The sequence below is a fragment of the Naegleria gruberi genome (genome assembly GCF_000004985.1).
Source record: "Naegleria gruberi genomic scaffold NAEGRscaffold_15, whole genome shotgun sequence".
Taxonomy (NCBI): domain Eukaryota; phylum Heterolobosea; class Eutetramitea; order Acrasida; family Naegleriidae; genus Naegleria; species Naegleria gruberi.
The window spans coordinates 382842-405141 of NW_003163312.1; the positions used below are offsets into that span (position 1 = coordinate 382842).

The 22300-nt window shown below is 32.9% G+C and overlaps 14 protein-coding genes across 14 annotated transcripts; 8 read left to right on the forward strand and 6 right to left on the reverse strand.

Moving 5' to 3' along the window:
* Positions 1-94: 94 nt before the first annotated feature.
* Positions 95-1111, reverse strand: NAEGRDRAFT_65787 (uncharacterized protein; the record flags this gene model as incomplete). Its single annotated transcript, XM_002679091.1, has 1 exon — positions 95-1111. The coding sequence occupies one exon, from the start codon at positions 1109-1111 to the stop codon at positions 95-97; it is 1017 nt and encodes a 338-aa protein (XP_002679137.1).
* A 218-nt stretch (positions 1112-1329) lies between these two features.
* NAEGRDRAFT_47911 (uncharacterized protein) lies at positions 1330-2178 on the reverse strand (the record flags this gene model as incomplete). Its single annotated transcript, XM_002679092.1, has 1 exon — positions 1330-2178. The coding sequence occupies one exon, from the start codon at positions 2176-2178 to the stop codon at positions 1330-1332; it is 849 nt and encodes a 282-aa protein (XP_002679138.1).
* Positions 2179-2275: 97 nt separating this feature from the next.
* On the reverse strand, positions 2276-2950 carry NAEGRDRAFT_65789 (uncharacterized protein; the record flags this gene model as incomplete). The annotated part of the gene is made up of 1 exon (XM_002679093.1): positions 2276-2950. The coding sequence occupies one exon, from the start codon at positions 2948-2950 to the stop codon at positions 2276-2278; it is 675 nt and encodes a 224-aa protein (XP_002679139.1).
* Positions 2951-3559: 609 nt separating this feature from the next.
* NAEGRDRAFT_65790 (uncharacterized protein) lies at positions 3560-5497 on the reverse strand (the record flags this gene model as incomplete). Its single annotated transcript, XM_002679094.1, has 1 exon — positions 3560-5497. One exon carries the CDS (start codon positions 5495-5497, stop codon positions 3560-3562), a length of 1938 nt encoding a protein of 645 aa, XP_002679140.1.
* A 507-nt stretch (positions 5498-6004) lies between these two features.
* On the forward strand, positions 6005-6828 carry NAEGRDRAFT_79192 (uncharacterized protein). Its single transcript, XM_002678970.1, has 3 exons — positions 6005-6112; positions 6155-6332; positions 6388-6828. The coding sequence occupies exons 2-3, from the start codon at positions 6171-6173 to the stop codon at positions 6805-6807; spliced, it is 582 nt and encodes a 193-aa protein (XP_002679016.1). The 5' UTR covers positions 6005-6112; positions 6155-6170; the 3' UTR covers positions 6808-6828.
* A 516-nt stretch (positions 6829-7344) lies between these two features.
* Positions 7345-8340, forward strand: NAEGRDRAFT_65792 (uncharacterized protein; the record flags this gene model as incomplete). The annotated part of the gene is made up of 1 exon (XM_002678971.1): positions 7345-8340. The coding sequence occupies one exon, from the start codon at positions 7345-7347 to the stop codon at positions 8338-8340; it is 996 nt and encodes a 331-aa protein (XP_002679017.1).
* Positions 8341-8852: 512 nt separating this feature from the next.
* On the forward strand, positions 8853-9899 carry NAEGRDRAFT_65793 (uncharacterized protein; the record flags this gene model as incomplete). The annotated part of the gene is made up of 1 exon (XM_002678972.1): positions 8853-9899. The coding sequence occupies one exon, from the start codon at positions 8853-8855 to the stop codon at positions 9897-9899; it is 1047 nt and encodes a 348-aa protein (XP_002679018.1).
* A 60-nt stretch (positions 9900-9959) lies between these two features.
* NAEGRDRAFT_65794 (uncharacterized protein) lies at positions 9960-10559 on the reverse strand (the record flags this gene model as incomplete). The annotated part of the gene is made up of 1 exon (XM_002679095.1): positions 9960-10559. One exon carries the CDS (start codon positions 10557-10559, stop codon positions 9960-9962), a length of 600 nt encoding a protein of 199 aa, XP_002679141.1.
* Positions 10560-10834: 275 nt separating this feature from the next.
* Positions 10835-11977, forward strand: NAEGRDRAFT_32363 (uncharacterized protein; the record flags this gene model as incomplete). The annotated part of the gene is made up of 1 exon (XM_002678973.1): positions 10835-11977. One exon carries the CDS (start codon positions 10835-10837, stop codon positions 11975-11977), a length of 1143 nt encoding a protein of 380 aa, XP_002679019.1.
* A 343-nt stretch (positions 11978-12320) lies between these two features.
* NAEGRDRAFT_980 (uncharacterized protein) lies at positions 12321-13952 on the forward strand (the record flags this gene model as incomplete). Its single annotated transcript, XM_002678974.1, has 1 exon — positions 12321-13952. A coding segment is annotated over one exon (1632 nt), but the record flags the coding sequence as incomplete, so codon positions are not given.
* A 536-nt stretch (positions 13953-14488) lies between these two features.
* Positions 14489-15170, forward strand: NAEGRDRAFT_36150 (uncharacterized protein). The gene is made up of 2 exons (XM_002678975.1): positions 14489-14649; positions 14745-15170. The coding sequence occupies exons 1-2, from the start codon at positions 14523-14525 to the stop codon at positions 15137-15139; spliced, it is 522 nt and encodes a 173-aa protein (XP_002679021.1). The 5' UTR covers positions 14489-14522; the 3' UTR covers positions 15140-15170.
* On the reverse strand, positions 15168-16899 carry NAEGRDRAFT_82541 (NOL1/NOP2/sun family protein). The gene is made up of 5 exons (XM_002679096.1): positions 16723-16899; positions 16469-16643; positions 15627-16423; positions 15377-15577; positions 15168-15329 (listed from the first exon to the last, which is right to left on the reverse strand). The coding sequence occupies exons 1-5, from the start codon at positions 16895-16897 to the stop codon at positions 15286-15288; spliced, it is 1392 nt and encodes a 463-aa protein (XP_002679142.1). The 5' UTR covers positions 16898-16899; the 3' UTR covers positions 15168-15285.
* Positions 16900-17256: 357 nt separating this feature from the next.
* On the forward strand, positions 17257-18512 carry NAEGRDRAFT_65799 (uncharacterized protein; the record flags this gene model as incomplete). The annotated part of the gene is made up of 2 exons (XM_002678976.1): positions 17257-17560; positions 17731-18512. The coding sequence occupies 2 exons, from the start codon at positions 17257-17259 to the stop codon at positions 18510-18512; spliced, it is 1086 nt and encodes a 361-aa protein (XP_002679022.1).
* Positions 18513-20257: 1745 nt separating this feature from the next.
* On the forward strand, positions 20258-21378 carry NAEGRDRAFT_65800 (silent information regulator family protein; the record flags this gene model as incomplete). The annotated part of the gene is made up of 3 exons (XM_002678977.1): positions 20258-20447; positions 20509-20542; positions 20586-21378. The coding sequence occupies 3 exons, from the start codon at positions 20258-20260 to the stop codon at positions 21376-21378; spliced, it is 1017 nt and encodes a 338-aa protein (XP_002679023.1).
* Between the last annotated feature and the right edge of the window lie 922 nt (positions 21379-22300).

The window sequence follows — 22300 nt, forward strand, 5'->3', positions numbered from 1 at the left end:
TGGACAAAGCCACAACAAACAAGAAACACTTTTTTATTCACTAAGACCAAATATTAAGGATAATTAAACTGTGAATTGTCTCACTAATCATGCGTTAAAATTGATTCCTATTGGGTGTTTCCCAAAGTGGAATTTCTGTAAATTCGTTTGTGGGATCAATCAGGATTGGAGTTTCGTTTCTAATAGATGGAGTCCAGTGAGAAATTTCAGATTTTATAGAATCTACTCTGAATTCCTCCTTTCGAACAATATCTACAGTATTCACAGCTGCTTGAGATTTGGCATCTCTTTTAATGGTTTCAACAGTATCATTTGAGCTAGCTCTAATTTCTATCATGATATTATCCAAAGGACCAAATGAAAACGTTACAAAAACACAAAATGATAACAAGGTTATTTTGTGGAAAAGAATGCATACGGGATAAATCTGAATAAATATTCCAAATGCAGCAGATCCTACTATCAATGAAATCAAATTGAAAATTGCCATATAAAGTTGGCCAAATGTTAATAAAAGCAAATTTCTACATGATTTCTTACGTTGCTCTGTGATTGGAAACTTTTGATTGAGTAATAACTTTCTGATAAGCAACACAACAATAGCCATATTTAGTAATGAGTAATAAATTGTTACTAAACTTGTAATTGAAATGTAAAGTCCAAACATGGCTTCACCAACTTGTTTGAAAATAAGAAAATCCGTTTCAGACAATAGCTTCCTGTCAGCGTCATAATATCTGAATATATTTGAAGAGATTACAAAACCAACAATTATTACGAAAATCAAGTTGACTGTTACAATCAGCGAAATGCTCAATATTGTGATAAATCGTGAAATATAGTGTCTCTTCTTATTCATTCTCATCCATTCATGTGATTTGTTAAAGAATAATTGATTTAAAATCTTTGTAATAAAACATTGGCAATTGACACAAGCAGCAATTGACAAGTAAAAGATAGATTGTTCCAATGATGAACTGACTACTATATAAATTACTTCCAAATCAAGTAGTAAACAAATACAAGTACCCAATCCAACAATTTGAAAAATTTCTTCCAATATAAATAATGATAGAATTACTGAATAAAGTATTTTCTTATTGGAAACCATTTTCTTATAATTTAAAATAAAAATTGAAAGCATAAACAATGTTATGATAAGGAATATGAAGAATCCGATTCCATCGAATATAATTTTAAAGCTGCACGTCACTGTTCTCACTAAATGAGGTGTCGTCGCATTCACATCAGTTGACATTTTTTAAAAACCTTGATTATCTCTGTAAATTCTTTATGGCAATAAAAAAGTCCAATAAAAAATTACTTGTACTATTTATTCGATATAACTTCCAATTTGATAAACCATCCTCCATCTACAGCTTGTTTTTCATCAGCAGCTCCAACAGGACATGTCCAACCACAATATCCACCCCCAGTCAATGAAATAATTTGGTCATCCTTTGAGAAATTCCAAGTTCCATAACTACAATAACCGTTATGTAAAAAGCTAACACTGAATTTGAAAGGAGTACCACTCAGATCACACATTGCTCTTCCGTCATCGACTGAACCCCCTTCACAACCAAAACAAGTTGCATACGAAACTTCCTTTGTTTTCCAATTATGATGATTACATACGCCAGTTGACTTGGAAAATGTATGATCTCCTGTATGAATCATTAAAGTTTCTGGATTAATTCTCAATCGATACCAACGAGTTATAATATCAGCATCATTCCAACTCCAGGGTTTTCTTCTAGGAACAGTATAGGTTGAGTAATTATTAGTTGGAGAAGGCAAAATTAAATAGTAACAATTCTTGGCTCCTTGATAGAATGTATATGTTCCATAATTTGGTATTTCAAATTCTTGATATCTGTACGAACAAGAAACCAAATACCAATTCCAACAAGTCAACTGAAAACTCAAACAAGTCTCCTCATCATTCTCAATAAACCCAAAAATCTCCCTCAATAAATCATCAGGAATTACAAATGTTTCCATCACTGATTTTTTATATTGTGATTCAACACTTTGGAATAATAAATCATTAATATTGGAGAGGAATTGGTGGGATGATGAGGTTGTGGACGTTTCATCAGAATGATGATCCTTCTTGTTGTGATGAGAAGAGGAATTTGATGATGAATTTTTAGAGAAGAGTTTGCGAAGGACCATGTTGGGGCAATTTTTTTAAAGTTTTCTTGATGAAACCTTGATGAACTTTATTACAATGAGTGTTCAATCAATCATTTTGAATTCTGTTTGACAATATTTAATTAGCGAATTGATCATACTGAGCTCTCACAGCAACCATTTGATCAGGATACAACAATCCAACAAATCCCAAAATACCATAATAGGAAGCAGATAAAGCTGCAATAATCAAAGCCATCACTAATGGTTTCTTCAATTTATATCCAAGAGCAATATTCAATCCATAAATAGTATGATACAATCCACATGCCAATAAGAATCCAAAGAATCCCAAAGCACCTACCATACCCATTTCCTTCTCAGCCACAAAAGCAATTGAAGCAAATGAAGCATTAAATGAATTTTTAAATCTATTACCAAAAATGTGCATTGGAATAAGGAATGAAAGAATATATCCAGTAATACTGTGTAATTTCTTTGATAATGAAGCTGTTGCTGCTTCGACTTCTGCTGCCTTCTTTTGAGTGAATGAGAGAAGTGAATTGACAAACATGTGAACAGCAAGTGGAGCGAATACGACCAAACCCTCAACAATCATATTTGGTCTATAAATTCCTCTAGTTGTTTCCAGAACAGAATCATATTTCAATGGAGATAAGGCTGCAGAAATAGTTGTAGCCACGTGTAAGGTTACAAAAACTGAGAAGGTAATTCCCGACCAACGTTGCAATTGCTTCAACATTTTAGGAGGTGGTGATGGTGGAACGGACATTGACTTGGCGCTTTGAGACATTTTTTTTAAGGGTTTTTGTTGTTGAATGTGTTTGTTGAGTGGATGAGAGTGTTTGGAGAATTTTAAATGCTAATTGGAGTTTTATCAATTTAAATTCTACTGTAAAGAGGTGTGGGTGTATTAAATGGAGAGGGGTTATGTCAGGTAAATGTTGAAAAGGCCTCAAACACGTGTTTTGAATAGTATATTAAGAGAGTGTTTGCTTAATATTGTCCATGAAAGTTCACTTTATGAATTCACAAATTTTTACAATGTTAACCATTTCACAATATCAATGGAAGCCTTATCAAAGTAAAAACTTGAAAAACAACCATTTTCCATAACAACATTATTGTTGTAAACTATTTAAATAAATGCAAATAAAATCAAAAAAAAATGCAAACTTCAACTGATAACCCCACACAAATCAATCAACTCTCAGAACAATTTCTGTTTGCACTTTCTCTTGAAGAATCCAATCCACATCAAATGTTTTCCATGGTGCTAGCCTAAGAGTGGATGTAGTTGGTGGTGTAGCCGGTAGCCGGTTACAGCCGGATGGTAGTGCGGGTAGTCGGAAGCTGTTGAATACACCTTCAAAGCCAAAAATTAATAATAAAAGTTCTATTTTTAAAATTTAACTTTATGAAAATTCATGAAAAACGAGTATTGGTTGAACATTTCTTTGCCAGCAATATTATGAATCAAACATTTACCAATTATTTGATTTAGTGCAACATAGCCTGTTGTTACATGAATGTTTGAATCAATTAATCTATATCCAATAATTGGATGAACCGAAGAGAGACACTTTTTGATGTTGGTGAAATATACTTTTTGCTCTTTAACCTCAACAAATTGACCAACAAGTAAGGAACCATCCTTTGCCTTAAATAAAATAAATTCTTTGTTTTGTACAATTGGAATCCATTTCTTGTTTTCAGATTGATTTCTTACCCAAGGATAATTGATGTTAATTTGTCTTTGAAGTTTTTCAAAATTCGCTCCTCGTTGTTCTAAATTTTTGTGATTGGAAGAGTCATTAAATTGTTTGAAAACTTTGTGTTTCAATTCAAAAAGCAATGCCCAGAAGAACCTGGCATTTCCCCACTTCAAACAATCTTCAAAAATATGAGAATTCCAATGAAAATTAGGATTTGTAAAATTACCATTACCATATAGGGAAATGACTTGTTTCCTGAAATTGAAATGTTTCAATTTTGCAATTTCAATGTTTGAAGGTGAAACCAAATCTTGAATCAAAGAAAGTACGTATTCTACGTGATTTGACCAACATATAATATGTTTCTTCTTCAAACTGAATGAAACATCACAGTGATTCTTATTATTAATAAGAAAATCATAGATAATTGGGCAACTAAAAACCACGAATTCCAAAAAATGATCTGCTGAACAATCATTGTAATCTTTTGCAATCATTTTCAAAGGTTTACCATGATTGTTTGTATACTTGTCCATAACAGACTGAAAATCACTTAAAATGTTGGTGTAATTGAAATATTTGAAAAATTTTTTAAGGTGTCTCCTTAAATCACCTTGAATAGAACCATGCATTAATTCAACAGTTGAATTTTCAAAAATATCACAATCCTTAATTTGTAAAAACGGACACTTCATTTGAGTATTGTTACTTTGTCGAACTTTTTCTTTTACCTGTTTGGATTTTTTGGACTTGGAATCAATCTGCATATCTTTGATTTGAATATCAGCGACTGTAATAAACTTGTAGCCATTACATGAGGTACCAATTGATAATTTTTGTTGCATTTCAATTGCTTCAGTAACAGTTCTTAAAGGATAGACTAAAGGTGTTGAAATGTCATTAGGACATTTACAATAATCTCCTTTTGGGCATTTACATTTAGAACATGTATAGCTTTCAAGAAATAATGATAGCCATCTTTGTACAGAATCCCAAATCCAAGGACCTATTAGAATTCGAATCTTTTCAATTGAATCAGTGTAAGAGTTATAAACATCAATTGATTTTCCATTAATTTCATTCAACTCTTCAACTAGTTTTGTTGCTAATTTGAATTGGGAAATATTTGTTTTTGAATTTCCTAGTAATGAAATTGATTCCATATTCGAAGTAAGAAAGCTTCGATTAAAATTCAATAAGGTGAAATATAATCCTGCTGTTTTGTCTGTACCTGTTCTATGTTTTCTAAATTCATCAATATAATACATAATGACAATTGGTGTTTCGTCTGGTGAACATTTCTTTTTCAATTCTTGAAATCCTTTTGATGCGTATGGTTCATAATTGAATAATGGTTCTTTTGTTAAATCCTCTGGCTTATTACCATTATGTATCTTTTTTGCAATAAACGGATCTGCATATAAATATTTGATACAATTTACAACACCATAGTATACATATTGGTCCTGTTCAGTATCATTTTCATCAATTATTGGTTGTTGAGTTTTGAAATATTTACATCTGGTTTGAATTTGATCGTATGAAAGACATTCTTGACCACATAATTTCAGTATTTCAGTTGTATAATTGTATTGTTCTTTTGTAAACTGTTTGGATTTCAACATCATGAAACTATGCCATTCTAATTCATTAGCGAATGGAGCAAACTTATTTGAAGGATCAGTGTTCTTTTGTAATATGTTTCAACAACGTTTCAGATTTGACACAACTATAATCACATAAACAACATCCAAGTTTTTCCTTAGTAAAATTTTTACACTCAGAGTTTTCACAGTTACATTTAATTTGAATCTTGAATTTTGCACTTGAAATTGGTTGGTAAAATACTGTGTGTAAAGATTTCTTGCAAGAATCACAGCGTCTTTCAAAATAGATACCTTGTTCCTTGTTATTTTGTAAAGACATTTTTTTTCGTCTAAAAACTGGCTTTCGACTGAAAATTCGAATCAAAAAAAACACAATAAAAAACACAATAAATGCCAGGTAAGTAATTCAACATCAACCTTGTAACTTTTCCATCAACTGCCAATTTTACATCATTTCAGCATCATCACCATCAGTAAAAGTAAGTAGTTTAGCACCATTTATTCAACATAAATTATTCTAATAACAAAGAAGAAGACTAAATTAACCATAACATGTTTACCAGAAGCCACATATGAAAAGTTGGCTGACTGTTATCCCAAGGCTGCAGTGGGATGGAAGGATACTTAACGAGCGTAAGTAAGCAAATTGTTAGTTATTTATTTGATTTTATATAGACTAAAAAGAGAAGTTATGCAATGTATTCGAATTTACTGTAAGCGAAAAGGGATTCCCCAAAATGATACTGCCATGAGTTCATGTAAAGATTGTCTGCAATTAACTTTTGGTGAAACATTGTTCAGAAAACATGTTAATGGATTGTCAACGGATACATATAAATACGTGCAAAGTATTGTAAGTGAAGTTTATCCTTAAATTATTTATTAATTATTTTCCAACAATTAATTAGAGCTATTGTTATGTCAGTAAGATATTCAGCAATCTGTGGAGTTCTTTTAAAAGAAAGAGTCTAATAGAATTAAAGAAAAAAGAGAAGCCAAAAAGAAAGAAGAATTCCAATGTAGAAGTTTCTAATATAGAAGGGGTTCCATCCTCAATTCAAGCAACAGATATTCAACCTTCTACCTCTTCACCAACAAGAGAACATGTCAGAGCCAACAATGGTCAATTCTCTTCATTGCAGAGCTATGTTGCAGAAGATGAACAAGTTGTTTTTTTAACACTTGTTAAAGATTGGATCAAAAAACCTGACACAAGAGCAACACAACCTTCAGCAGACGCAATTAATTTGCTTGATATGGAATCAGATGGTGCAGATCTTTATTCAGATAATGGTCAATCAGACTCAGAAGAAGCACAACAATTGTAAATAAATAAATCAGTTTTACTCAAATTATGAAAATTGTAATGGTCAACAGAGTAAATTAAGGGAAACTTTCAGTCTAATACCAACACACTAAAAGCCGCATAGAAACTGAATGTTCACCGAATAGTCACTGAATGTTTACCATATAATAACCGAATGGTTACTGAATATTTATTGAATAGTTACCCACCAATTTCATTCCTTTACCCAACAATCAACCGACTACCAACCAACTAACACTGAACTAAAACGGTCAGGCGATTATGGGCTGATATTCGATTAATTTCTGGAAAATCGTTCAGTTATTTTCGGAAACAAGTTGGGGGAAATTAGGGTTGTAGTAGGGTTGTGGATGGGGTTTAGACGGAACATAGCCAACTAAAAACCAACTATAACACTGTCTATTACCCAAGTACTCCACTCTTAGGAGAGTTGGCCACTGTTAAGAATTATCCACAAGCATTCAACATCATTTCGGAATGTTATCGAAATCAAGTGGGTGTTCAATATAATGAAGATAAGGTTTTCGAATATGCCATGATGGGATCAGAAAGGGGTGATTTGATTTCCACATTCTATGTTGGAAATTGTTATAATTTTGGAGTGGGAAGGGAGGTTAATGTAGAACTAGCTATGGAGTGGTATGAAAAGGCAGCTAATGCTGGTCATGGAATGTCATGCTTTCTTGTGGCAGATAAATGTCATCAGGAAAAGGATTTTGATAATGCAATGAAATGGTATTCGAAAGGAGCAGAATTGGGATTGGATTTGTGTTTTCATAGATTAGGATACATGATTGAAAGAGGAGAAGGTTGTGAACGTGATCTAGGAAAGGCATTTGAATGGTTTCATAAAGCTGCCAATTGTGGAATACCTGTATCCATGTACAGTTTGGGAGTTTGTTACGAAAGAGGAATTGGATGTGAGATTAATGAAAAGAAATCAATGGAGTGGTATGTAAAGGCTGCCAGGAAGGGTAATCAACAAGCCAATGCCAAAGTAACATTGAGATGTACAACTGGAATTCGAGGAGATTATGATTTCAAACTTGCATACGAATTGTTTTTATTGGATGCAACAGTTAAGAAGACTTTCATTGAATTCTGCTCTTGTTTTGACATGCCCATCTCCAAATTCTACATTGCACAGGAGTTATATTATGAAAATGCAAGAAATGATTCTTACAATTCTTTGGAAATTATTGAAATGCTAGAATCAACTCAACAATTATATCAAAGCCAGAATTTGCTAGGGCTTATTTATTTGGAAGGAAAGATTGTAGAGCAGAATTTTGATTGTGCTTTCAAATTAATTGAGAAAGCAGCAGAATCAAAGAAGGGAAAATGTCTCTTTGATTTGGCCATCATGTACCTGTATGGTTATGGTTGTAAAAAGGATTCACTCGAAGCCAGATATCGATTAAAACAATTGGCAATAGAAGAATATCAACCAGCTATTGATTTACTTGAAAGGAGTTTCCACTCTGATTTATTGAAGAATCGGCAATATTCTGATTTGATTATTGTTATGAAATGATACTTTTTTTTATTAAGGAATTAGTTATATATTCAACATGGTGTTTGTTTCATAACTGAAATATTTTCAAGGTATTTAGAAAGATAACAATTTTACAATTTATTGAAAACTTCTTACAGAACTGGTTTCATTACTGTAATGACATTTATCACATTTCTGAGAAATAGGGCTTATGCAATAAATCCGATTTAATCTGCAATTCAATAGCATTCATCATCCATCATTAAAAAAAATTTAAACGTTTATTAATCGTATGAACCCGACGGGTTCGTCTTGATGATATTACGAATATTAAATAATAAATTCTTTCTTGTTGGGATTGCTTTGTTCATTTCTTGTAACTCTGTGGACACAAATACTTGGCTTGAACACCCTATGCTGGAACCCCGGGTAGTATAGGGTACGGTGACTTAACCCGACGTAAGTATTGCGGCAACACACTGTGGTCTCAGGGTCAACAGTGTAGTTACTGGGTGGTACGACATTTTTTTTGAGACCCATCATTAAAAAAAATGCAAAAATCAACACTTTTAACCGCCACATGTCTGTTGATGTGTGTATTACTGTCAATTTTGACAGCCTTCTCTGATGCCTCCTTGAGTGGAACATCATCTGAAGCTTACGCACTTGCTCACGCATCAGCCAGTAAGAATGAAGTTAAAATTGCCTCTTTCAATATTCAAATTTTTGGTTCTTCCAAAATGGAAAAGAAGAATGTTTTGGCTGTCATTTTGAAAATTCTCTCCAGATATGATTTAGTATTAATTCAAGAAGTTCGTGATTCTTCCGATACTGCCTTTGCTAATCTTGTAAAAGAATTGTCAAATTACAATAAGAATGTCAAGTATGGCTCAGCAATTAGTGAAAGACTTGGAAGAAGTAATTCAAAGGAACAATATGGATTTATTTACAATACTGATAAGGTAAAAATGATCAAGACTGTTCAATTTAAGGATACAAAAGGATGGTTTGAAAGACCGCCTTTTGCATTTGTTTTTGAATTGAATGCTGCCAAGTTGAAAGGTCAACAATTTGCAATTCTTGGATGTCATATTAAACCAGGTGATGTTGTCAATGAATTGAATCATCTTGTTGAAGTTTATGATTCATTCAAGAGTGAACCATTCTATAAGAATATTATTTTGACTGGTGATTTCAATGCTGATTGTTCTTACTTGTCTGATACTGAAATGAAGAAACTCAAATTGTCCACTGATGCTAGATTCAAGTGGTTGATTGATATGGACTCAACTGTTGCTGATTCTGAATGTTCATATGATAGATATATTGTTCCAGTTGAACTTTCAGCAAAGAAGCTTTCCAGTGGAGCTCTCTATGAACTCGGTCAAGCTACCGTTTATAGATATGATAAGGATATGAAGATTACTGATGAAGAATTGGTTGAAGATGTCAGTGATCACTATCCAATCGAAATGACAATTACTAGCTCTCAAAACATTGGTCTTTCTTCCAAGACTTTGGCTGATTTGGTCTTTGATGATTTGGTTAAGGAAGAAGGTGAAGACGATTGGAGAAGAATAAACATGAATCCATACTAACTGAATTGTTAATCAATTCGATTGGATTCGAAAATGTTTATTATACACGAATTAGTTTTATTAATAATCAGTTAAATCTGTTAGAATTGAATCATTATCCAATTCGTCATCTGAATCGTCGTCTTGATTCATTTGTGTTTTACCCAATCTAGATGAAGACCTAGTAGATGTATTATTAGCGGAATTGAATGAAACATTATTCATTGATTGAGATAATGGTTGTGAAAATGGATTGGAATAATTGAATGTACCAGTTTGATAATATGAATTATTGACTCTACAATTAATATTGAAAATTATACTTGGTTGTTGATGTGCTTGTCCATTCCACAGAGATGAAGAACTCATTTCATTAGAGGAAGTTGAGGATGTGTTACTACTATTGGAGAATGAGGAAGATTGCACAGAGGATGAATCATTAGAATAATGAGGAACATTACCAGTTCCAGAATTAAAGTACACATGAGCCTCTCTCAGTTCTGGACTCCTCTTTACTTGTTTAGTTTGACTCTTTTCAATACCATCATATTGATTCTCACCTCTCTTTCTCTTATTATTGAATGAGGAGGAGTCTTGATCTGTGTCCTTACTTTTGGTCATTTGATTGGTTGTTTTTTTTGATGAAATTCTTAATGAAATTGCTCTCATTAAAAAGTGCATTGTGTGAAATGTCTTAAAATAACCTTACATCACCAATGAAGATTTACATCAATATCGACCATTGAACAACATCCATACAATTCTAAGATGATTGATTCAAATTTATATTCAATACAATCTCCACACAGTTCAAGTTCTTGATTTCCCATTACCACTTGTTTCTCTCAAATTCATTTAAAAGTAATCTTTGGAAGTTTATGGTCGCATGTTCAATTCTTCCATTTATTCGCTAATTTTTTATTCAATTAAAAATTTCAAAAAAAATGTGAAAAAAAATGTCCTCATCTGTCGGCGCTACTCTTGAAGCTATCAAATATACTCGTGGATCTTTGGAAATTCTTGACCAATTGCTCATTCCGAAGTCATTTATCTATGAAGTTGTTGATACAACTGAAAAGGCTTTCCATGCCATTAGAGATATGAAAGTTAGAGGTGCTCCAGCTATTGCCATTGTTGCCGTTTTGACCTTGGCTGTTGAAGCTAACCAACTTTTGCAAAGTAATGATGCTCTCTTGGCTGATGCTTCTGCTATTGCTAAATTATTTAATGAAAAATTGGATAGATTGGCTGAAAGTAGACCAACCGCTGTCAATTTGTTCCAAGCTGTTGGTGATTTTAAGAATAAGATTGCTCAATCACTTGAAACTAACAAGACTGGTACCGAAATTGTTCAACTCATCATTGATGAAGCTGAAGCCTTGATGAATAGAGATATTGAAGAAAATGCTAAAATTAGTGAATGTGGTAGTGATCATATCATTTCAACCAATCCATCGAGCACTACTTTGAAAGTTTTGACTCACTGTAATACTGGTGCTTTGGCTACTATGAAGTATGGTACCGCATTGGGTGTTATTCGTTTCTTGCAAAAGAAGAATGTTTTGGAACATGCCTTCTGTACTGAAACTAGACCATACAATCAAGGTGCTAGACTCACTGCTTTCGAATTGGTCTATGAAAAGATTCCATCTACATTGATTTGTGATTCTGCTGTTAGTTACTTGTTCAAGACTAAGAAGATTGATGCTATCATTGTTGGTGCTGATAGAGTTTGTAATAATGGTGATACTGCCAACAAGATTGGTACTTATCATATTGCTGTTAGTGCTAAACATCACGGAATTCCATTCTATGTTGCTGCTCCATTCACATCTATTGATTTGACTCTTGCTTCTGGTGATTTGATTACCATTGAAGAAAGAAGTGAAAAGGAAATTACTCACTATAGAAATAATGATGAACGTGCTGTTGTTGAAAATATTGGTGTTTGGAATCCAGGTTTTGATGTCACAACTGCTGATTTAATTTCTGGTTTCTTTACTGATATTGGTGTTTTCACTCCATTGACCTGTGCCACTACTGGTAAGAAGTATTACGATTTAAAGACTCAACAAGCTGAAAAGTTGAAACAACAATAAATTATTTTCCTATTTCTTTTTTAATATTCATTCCATTACTTATTATCACTTATTATCACTTATTATCATGATGATGACAAATAATTATTAATAATAAAACCGATCATCATTATTTTCTTCATGTTCAATTAATCACCATTAATTTGTTAATAATAATAAATTAAAAAAAATGAATTTTCTTCAATCCTATGGCAGTGATGATGAAGATAATGTAAATAATCAACCAATACAACAACCTAAGCCATTATCATCAAATAGTAATAACAATAATACTTTTACAGCAGCACCTAATGTTCCTCTTTCCGATAAGAAACAATACATTCTCCCTAAGGATTCAACATCACTTGTATTTAATCCAAAGTATGATGAATTATATGCACCTAAAGTAGGACCTAAAAATCCATTTGCCACAAGTGATACAAAATTTGATTCGGGATTCATGTTGAATGGCGAGATTAATTCACATAATATGAATACTTATTTATTTAATAGTCAATATTATAATTACGATGTTTCAAGACAAGGTAATTTATTACCTGGAGGAAGTGCTGAAAGACCTAATTCATCATCAATTCATGTTGGATCATCAGCAAATAAAAATAAGAAGAGGAAACAAGATCAACTGGCATCATATTCATCATCAACAAGTAATAATAAGAATGAAAAATACATTGAATTGAACGAGAGTGAAGATGCGGAAATTATTTCTGCTTTTGGTGAGGATGCATTCATAGAGGATGAAACAGCTGAGGAACAACATGAAAATATGATTAATGAAATCAAGTCTCAACACGAGGAACAAATGGCTAGAAGAAAGGAACAAATTAAAGCCCTTAAAGATCAACAATCTGAAGAACAGGATAAAAAGAAAAAGAAGGAAGATTTTGGAAAATTACCTGAAATTGCATTCAATGAGGAAACTGAAAAGAAAACATCAACTGAAGGAAAGGATGGATACAGTATTTACCACTTGTCAACTGATGTGGATTATCAAGGAAGATCATTCATTTCACCTCCATCTCATCTCAAACCATGTGAATATACTGAGAAGAAATCAGTTCTTCCAAAGAAGTGTATTCATACCTATCGTGGACATCAAGATGGTAAAATGGTCACCTCCATTGAATTTTTTCCAGAATATGGTCATCTCTTATTGAGCGGTTCTATGGATTGTACAGTAAAGATTTGGGATGTTCTAGGCAATAGGGATTGTGTGAGAACCTACGTAGGTCACACCAAAGCTGTCAGAGCATCATCATTCTCCCACGATGGAGCTCAATTTGCTTCATGTGCCTATGATAAGAGAGTTAATATTTGGGATACCGAAACTGGTAACATACTTCAAACTTTCACCTCTGGTTCGACACCATACTGTGTCAAGTGGAGTCCTCTCGAAGGCAGACAACATGAAGTTATTGTAGGGTATTCGAATAATAGAATTGTACAATGGGATACTAGGTCAGGAAAGATTGTTCGTAAATATGATAGACATACAGGTTCAGTGAATTCTTTGTGTTTCCTTGATGGTGGTAAAAAGTTTGTTTCTAGCAGTGATGATAAATCAATAAGATTATGGGAATATGGTGTACCAACTGAGGTTAAGAAAATTGCAGATCCAGAACAACATCCAATGCCATTCTTGGAAGCTCATCCAAATGGAAAGTGGATGATTGCTCAATCTCTTGATAATCAAATTTTGACATTTGACGCTCAATCAAGATTGAAACAACAACAAAATAAGATATTCAAGGGACATCAAATTGCTGGTTATTCATGTCAAGCTGGTTTTTCAAATGATGGAAAGTTTGTTTTCAGTGGAGATTACACAGGAAATGTTTGGTTTTGGGATTGGAAAGAGGCAAAACAAATCAAAAAGATGCAATGTCATGAAGGAATTGTCATTGGTAGTATTTGGCATCCACTCGATCGATCTCTATTTGCAACCTGTGGTAGTGATAGTACTATTAAACTCTTCCAATAAACTCGAACAAAATAATTTCAATCTTAATTTATTCTAAACAGAAATATTATAATTCATCTTTCTAATAATATTTAATGAACAGGAAAGAGGGCTATTTTAACATGTTTTGGGAAGGTGTTTAAGTAACTTGTAAACTGTAAGGTGATTAAGGTATCTCACAATAGTTGTCAAGATCCAAAAGAGGATCATGTAGTTGTTATTTGTAACTTTACAAAAATTATCAGTCAGCACATTTAAGGTCTCCACACGAGGAGTTGGAGATGATTACAATCTAATGTGATAGTTCCTTTAATGAAACTTCCCAACATGATTTCAAATAATTTCAAATTACATGCCAAAGTGAATTAAAGTCAAAAGACAATACCATTCCAACAACATAAACACTATAATCCACTTTCTCCTTCGCCTCTTCCTTCAAGTCCTTCCTAATTGACCTCTCCAATATCTTCATTATCTTCAAAAATTAAACTCCTTAGGAAATTTCAATCACCTCAAGGATATTTTTACATTTCCAAAACTATTAAAAAAATGAACAAAATTCTTGTTGGTTTGGTTGTTGTGTTGATGATTGCTGTTGCTTCAGTTAGCGCATTGCGTCCTCTCAAGTTTGCTCCGGTTGCTCCTGCCAGAGCATTGCCAGCTAATGTATTGGCTTTTATTGAAGGCTTTGCTTTGGGTGTTGAAGCTGATAGTATGTAGATCTTTGATTCGGATTTTTAAATAATGATATTATTCTGTTACTGATATCTCCATCTCGATTTCATATATTTTCACTACAACTTGTAGTTGGTAATGTTACCCTCTGTACTCAAGATGCTAATATTGCTTTGGGTGATTTTGAAAATGCCTTCTACTCATTGGAAAATGGTATGAAGAGATTGTCACCAAAGTTGATTGAAACTGGTTTGAAGGAATTCGGTGCTGGTGTTCAAGAAGTTGCTATTGCTTTGAAGGCATGTAATGTTAATGAAATTGTTGCTAGAATTGAAGAAATTGCCAAGGAACTCCAATCAGGTCCTGGAGGAATTGTTAAGGTTATTGTCCATGAAATTGTCAACATTTTCCATAATGGTCGTGATATTGCTAGTGAATTCAAGAAGGCTATTTCTTTCTGGAAGCTCCAAAAGTGGGAATTGTGCGGTGTTCAAGTTGGTAAGATTGTTGGTATTTTGTTGGAATAAATTGAACTCAGTTCAGTAAATATTTTTTAAATTATTAATAGTTAATATGATTTTTACTGAAAATTGGAGAAATTGAATAAGGTCAATATCTTTTCAAACTTCATAAAGTGAGCAGCTCAATCTCAATACTTCACATCACGAATTCTCTATTGCTTGTTAACTCTTCTGAAACAGACTACAAAGAACCCATCTATTATCATAATGTTAAACCACATATGTTACAACTACAATACTTACTTGTCTTATCTCTCTTTGGATCAACTCTGACACACTTGTCGCCTACAGGTGAGCTTTCCAATCCTCTATGTTCCCATTCTGGGAAGGTATGAACAACTTCAAATGCTCCATTCGATGCCTTTAATCCCATCTCTGTGACACATTCATTTTCTTCCTCACAAACTGAGCAGGTAGAGTATGAAATAAATTGAACATTAGGGACTGTTTTTGAAATTGTGAATCAATAATTATTACTCATAGAGAAACTTACAATTAAAGCAATGAGTAAGCAATTTGAGCTGGAATTGTTGCAAACTGAGAAGACGTTCCTTCTTGATTGAATTTCCGTGACCAATACCACTACCAGAGCATGATGGATCCAACATGATAGCCTTGACATTCTTGAATTTTGGATCTGATGGATTTGTTTGTAAAAAGTCATCCAATTTACATTCTACGTTGCTAGCTCCAGCCAAAACCATTCTATTCTTCAATGTTTCGTATCTATTCTTATTTCTCTCATATGCATAAATTTGATTAGAAGGGAAAAGAGCTGCCAAATAACATGTCTTATTTCCAGGAGCAGAACATGCATCAATTAAACAATCATTCTTTCCAAGCTTTCCTCCCAATTCTTTATGAATCAAAAATGGTGGGAAACACGACGATTTATCTTGAGCAATGATTTCATAAGATTTTATCATTTCCAAATCATGAAGTGTAACATTGGAAGGATATAATGCAAGTACATCATTAGTCAAGTGGTTATCTTCAACAATTGATTTTTCATTCTTATCAAAATCATCAGTTTTATCCAATCCAACTGGTCTATATTCATATCCGAGTTCAGAGAATTTGTTAATTACTTCTTCCTTTGTTGTTTTAAGGGTATTCACTCTAACATATCTAATAAGTTCAATTTCTGGATTATCATGTTGATGTGTCTTTGATTTGGCATATTTTGGATCAACAAAACCTTCATTTGTGGTATATCCTAATTTCTTCTTTTCCTTATCCAAGAGTGATTTCCAAGTTGCATATTCAGTTCTTCCAAGTTTAAACAAATCACTATTCTAATTTAGCACACTACTAATAACACAATTTAAAACATACAAATTAATCTTATCATAACGTTTCCACAATTCCTCAATACTAGTAGAGTCACCACTCTTTTCTCCAAACAAGGCTTCAAACATGATAATTCTGAGCATTCCTTGATCCTTCTTTAAACTTGGTTTCTTTTTAAACAATCCACTCTCAGCAATAATCTTGTCAATAATTTTATGGTCTATTCCGATCATGTGATGATATCATATTCAATTATATCAAACAATTATTATTAAAATTAAAACCAATCAGACACTCACATTTTAAAACTTCAATTCCCAAAGCAAAGGTCATTCCTTTCGACATGATAGAATTATTATTAAATGTTAAAGTTTGAATATTTCCATGTCCGGCCAGACATTTCTGAGTAATTCCCTCAACCTGACGATAGACTTTGAACAATTGTCCAGGCGACATGCGATTCTTCTTTGGCATTTTGTTTTTTTTCTCAAAGTTTTATTTTACCTTTTTATTTGAACATCATCATGACGAATATTGAATTCAGTTGATGATTATTTATTATATTTAATTATGAATTGGGAATGGCATAATATTGAGTTGTAATATGGATAATTATTGATAACAATTACTATTATTAAAAACAAGCTTGTTTAATTTTTCTAATAATTAGATAGCTTTCGGACAACAAGAATGGACATGAATATACCTTTTATTCATCCTCCTAGTCCTCCTTTATTCGAACAATCACGTCATTATCACATACAAACCCTTCACCACCATCATCAAATTCTTCCATCACACATATCTTCTTGTTATCAAGAAAAAGAATAAAAATGAGTGGAACACCAACATTGAGTGAGCTGACGAGAAGTTTAAAATCAACCTCACTCTCTCAACACACCACTCCAAATAATAATGGCAATTTGGACTCTTCAACACTATCAACAACATCATCGACCACTTCCATGATGAATGGTAGAGAGGAACATAAATTTCAGAGAATAATTATTATTCATTCAAAGACTGGTGTTTCGATATTTGATTATTGTTTTCCGGGAGCTTGGAATGCCAAGAAGGCAGATATTGGAGGTTTTTTGGCATCTTGTTATCAATTTGATGCAACTGTTAAAGGTGGAGGTAAGTTTTCATTGTAGTAATAGATCTCTCTTATTTATTATTATCATTAACTACAATCCATTATCATACTTACTTTTAATCACATCTATTATTAACTATTATCATTATGAAATTAATTCATAATGTTGGATAATATATATTGTATAATGATGATCTTTTCCATCAATTAGGAATTAGAAAAATAGTATTTCAACCACCAAGTGAAAGTCAAACATCTTCCCAATCAACAAGTGGTAGAATCATTCGTCAAGCTTCGGGTACATCAACAACAACACCTGGGCTCAATCTTATAGGAGCTAGTGGAGGAAGCAAATTTAGAACCATTACACCAACACCAACTCTAGGTAATCAAACTGTTACAACTTCAAATCCAACCACACCAACATCACATCATTCAAAAACAAACAGTGCCAGTAGCATGAATATTCTATCAGGATTTAATACAATTAGAAGACGAAGTGTTCATCATCGTTCAAAACGTAATAGAAGAGCATGTCTGAATTTAAGTGATCCTATGGGTTCTAATTCTTCGAATTTAATGTACATAGTTTTTGGTCATCCAAATGATCCCATCTCTCCAACTCTCTCCAGTAGTAATTCATCAAGCCATGTAAATAATTCACAAACTTCTATAGATCCAGTGTGTCTGTGTGCAGTTTGTTTTGAAGGAGGTTCAGATGAATTGTGGACAGAAATTACTAAAGCATTTGCTTGTGAATGTGTGAGAGAATTCTGTACACTTTACAAGGATATATTGGAAAAGCACAAGAAGAATTTTGAAAAACTCAAATCAGAAGCTAACAGAGATGATGAACTCGAAAGACAAATTGTGGAGGAATTTCAAATATATGAAGTAATAATGAACAAGACCAAACAAAAAGTATTGGATGCCTTCTCATCTCGTATTGCAGAATCAGTCAAATTACAAAATAGCAAATTTAGTGACATGTAACTTATATTTAATTTATTTAACACTATGGTATTTCAAGATGAATTGAGAAACTCTAGCTTTGTTTTCCAACTTTTTACGGTAGGCAATTAACAAATCTACCAAATCTTCAGCATCAGTATCAGATTGATCAGGCAGTAGTTTTCTCTTCTCTTTCTCGTAAAATCTAATTTCCCTTTCTGTATATTCCTTCATTATCAAACTGCTGAAATTTGAATAAATCTGATTAATGCTTTGTGCGTCATTCAATGCAATTATTCCATAAATTCTATTAATGATATTATTGTCAGATCCACAGGAAAGATACATTTCACTATTGCTCTTTTTGATTTCTAAAAGGGTTTGTTTGGGAATGAGTTGTGAGATTGGATAATCCTTCATTTTCGAATTGAATAATAACCATGGAAAGAGTAAATTCTTTCTATCAATAGGAGGTGTATATTTCGTACTAGTGTTCGAATAATCAAGCCATGGAATAAAATAGTGGCGAGACAAATGGCCAATACTTTCGAGAGTGAGAGGAATATTTGGTGGGTTTGTTACAATTTTGGGATAGGTTGCATGCCTTATTCGAGATGGAATTTCACTGAATTGATCCAGATTATCTATTTCTTGTTGAACGATGACATAGTCAACTGCTCTAAGATATTTTAAATATTGCTCTTTGAAAGTTTGGGAAAATAGAGGATGAAATTCTTTTTTCACTTTCTTCTTTTTTTCCTTAAGGCTGAGGAGTCTCCTTATTTCATACAGAACCATGTCAATGGTGAGTGTAATTTGTTCATCCTCTCCGCATAATTGTCTATAGAAATCATTGGCTTGTTCCTCTGTTTGAATATATCCAAACGTCGCCTCTTTTAAATTATCGGAAAGAGATTTTTCATTGAGAAACGGTCTCAATGGCCCTTGGAGTAGATTCTGAACGAATGGTTTTACATCCTCCTGAATTCTCAAATGAAAAGAAGATATCATTGCCTTACTTCTTGCAATATTTCGTTCTCTCCTCAACGGGTCAATATGCTCAGAATTTTCCACTCGGAGTGGTAACTCTGTATCCTCACTCGAAAAACATTCAAATCCCTCATCATCCTTTTCAATGTGTAAATTTTCATTCTTATGTTTGTAAAATGTGTTAAATTTTGGCAAATAGAGAGGGACATATTCAGAGGAATTTTCGTCATTCATCGAAATTTGATTAGAATCAACATTAGATTTTCCCTTCCTCGTTTTCTTTCCCTTGAATGGTTCTACAAATTCCTGATTAAATATAAAATCTTCCAATTCTTCCCAATTATTCTTCTCATTCCCTCCTCCCAAATTATAATTTCCATTATTATTCATTACATTTGTTTGTTCCGAGAAAATTCTACTTTGAAACTTGGCAATCCGTTCATCATACAAAAACGAAATTAAATTATCAATTCTCTCCTCTTGCAACTTTTCCATTTCATCACTATTATTTACTTTATTTGCCTTATCATTATTACTAATATTATTATCATTATTAATATCGAAAAGAGAATCAACGAGAAATTTCGGAAGAATTTGTTCTAATCGTAATCTGTGTGCAGAAGACAACGTTCCGGATATCATTTCATTTTTTCTTATTGTTTTTTGTAATCTAATCCAAAAACTCAAACAACCATATGATATTCTTTTCTCTCAAATAATACTAACAACTATTGAAATATGATGAAGTTGGAACACAAACGAATTCTCAACCAATTGAAAACAAATATCCTAAAAAAATGTTACAATGCTTTACTGATTGCGCTCAAAATAATTCATCATCATCAAATAATAATTCGGTGGACAAGAACAGTAAATATCAAGAGGATATTGAATTTTCCAAACAAGAGCTGAATCATGGAATTGAAGTTCTTGCAGAGAAGATTCGGAATATTGATGATCATTCGATTGTGGTTTTGACTGGAGCTGGTAGGTATTATTTATGATTTTAAATTGTTTCATGTTGGCTGACAATGGATGATTGGATTAGGATTGTCGACTGCTAGTGGAATTCCAGATTTTAGGTAAGTTTCGGGTAATTGTTTTTGAAATAATTAAGAAATGTAGAACTCCTGGAAAGGGATTGTTTGTGAATGGAAGTTTAGAGAAATTTAATCTTCCTGATCCAATGGCTATATTCGATTCTGATTATTTTCAAACTAATCCTGAACCATTCTTTGAATTAACCAGAGATTTCGTCACCACAGGATATAAACCATCCAAAGCTCACTATTTCCTCAAGTTATTAGAAAAGAAAAACAAGTTACTGAGATTATACACTCAAAATATCGATGGATTAGAAACTAAATCAGGAATATCTAAAGAATTACTTGTGAATTGTCATGGCATGTATGATACAGCCAAATGCCAACATTGTAAAAAGGAATATCTTCTTCCAACAGTGATTGAAAAACTGGGAACTGACAAGGATGTCAAAATTCCAAAATGTGACGATTGTGGAAATGTAATCAAGCCAGATATTGTGATGTATTCAGATGATTTACCAGAAAAATACTTTTCATGTTTAAAAGATGATTTGAAAACAACTCCTAAATGTCAACTCTTCATTTGTATTGGAACTAGTTTATCTGTCATGCCAGTCTGTCGAATGCCATACTTTATACCAGAAGGAGCCACTCGAGTTTTAATCAATCGTGAAAGATGTGGTGTTTTTACACATATCAAATCACCAGTGAGAGAAATTCATGAAAAGCACAAACATTTAGATTTATTTCTTGGTGGGAAAACAATGACAATTGACCAGGCTATTGAAAAATTAGCAAAAGCTTTGGGGTGGAAATCTGAATTGAATGCTCTTGTAAAGAAAGGACCTATCGATTTATTAAAACAATCTCAATAGATTTTATTGTAAACATCAAACTCTAAGAAACCAAGCAATAAAAATCTCTCTCTTTTCAAAAACATTCACAACAATACATGTCGAAAAGCAGAAAAGGTCTTGATAAGCAGAAAACTTCATTCGAGAGACAATATTAACTCCACTTCATCATCATCAGTAACAATTTTTTATTAAGAAGAATTTCAATGATGGAAATTTACAGTTAGAAAAAAATGTCTCGAAAGACACCCAACAGTAAACAACAACAGAAGAAGGTTACGTTCAAGGTTGATGAACATAATACTCCCGAGTCTGTTTTGGTTGAATATATTAAAGTGGGGCAAACTGAGGATATTGAGCAATTGTTTAAGGACTTTTTGATTGATCCTAACTTGCCAATCTATGATAAGAATGCTCCTCCTCCATCGGAAAATGATGAACAACAGCCACCGACTAAGGTTGTTAGTGATTATCCATTCCTGTTGGCTACAAGGTTGGGATTTGTTGATGTTGTTAATATACTTGTAAAGAATAGGGCAAATATAAATATTAGATTGAATGGAGATAATGCCTTCCACATTGCAGTTTTAAATAATGATGAACCAATGCTAAAGGCTTTGTTTGAAGTGGAGGCACCCCATCAAATCAAAAAGGGAGCTATGAAAAGAATTGACATTGATTGTGAGAATGATAAGGGATTCAGACCAATTGATATTGCAATTCAAAACAATAATGCTAGTGTAGTGAGGATTCTGTTGGAAGCAGGGGCTGATTTTGATTTTGATGAGTTAGGGCATGATGATCACACTCTCCTCCATCAATCGGCAATAGATGGTGATATTAAGAGATTTAACTTTTTATTGGAATTGAAACAATCACCATACAAGAAGGATGTTAAAAATGGAAAGAACATTTTGCACTATGCTGTACTGCATAACAGGAA

Bases quoted from the DNA above. Each gene is read 5' to 3' on its own strand.
- NAEGRDRAFT_79192 (XM_002678970.1), top strand. From the start codon at position 6,171: ATGCAATGTATTCGAATTTACTGTAAGCGAAAAGGGATTCCCCAAAAT. The intron at 6,333-6,387 runs GTAAGTGAAGTT...ACAATTAATTAG, and splicing joins ATAAATACGTGCAAAGTATT to AGCTATTGTTATGTCAGTAA.
- NAEGRDRAFT_36150 (XM_002678975.1), top strand. From the start codon at position 14,523: ATGATTGCTGTTGCTTCAGTTAGCGCATTGCGTCCTCTCAAGTTTGCT. The intron at 14,650-14,744 runs GTATGTAGATCT...TACAACTTGTAG, and splicing joins TTTGGGTGTTGAAGCTGATA to TTGGTAATGTTACCCTCTGT.
- NAEGRDRAFT_82541 (XM_002679096.1), bottom strand. From the start codon at position 16,897: ATGCCAAAGAAGAATCGCATGTCGCCTGGACAATTGTTCAAAGTCTAT. The intron at 16,424-16,468 runs GTATGTTTTAAA...AAATTAGAATAG, and splicing joins CGTTATGATAAGATTAATTT to TGATTTGTTTAAACTTGGAA. The intron at 15,330-15,376 runs GTAAGTATTGTA...TTATGATAATAG, and splicing joins TCCAAAGAGAGATAAGACAA to ATGGGTTCTTTGTAGTCTGT.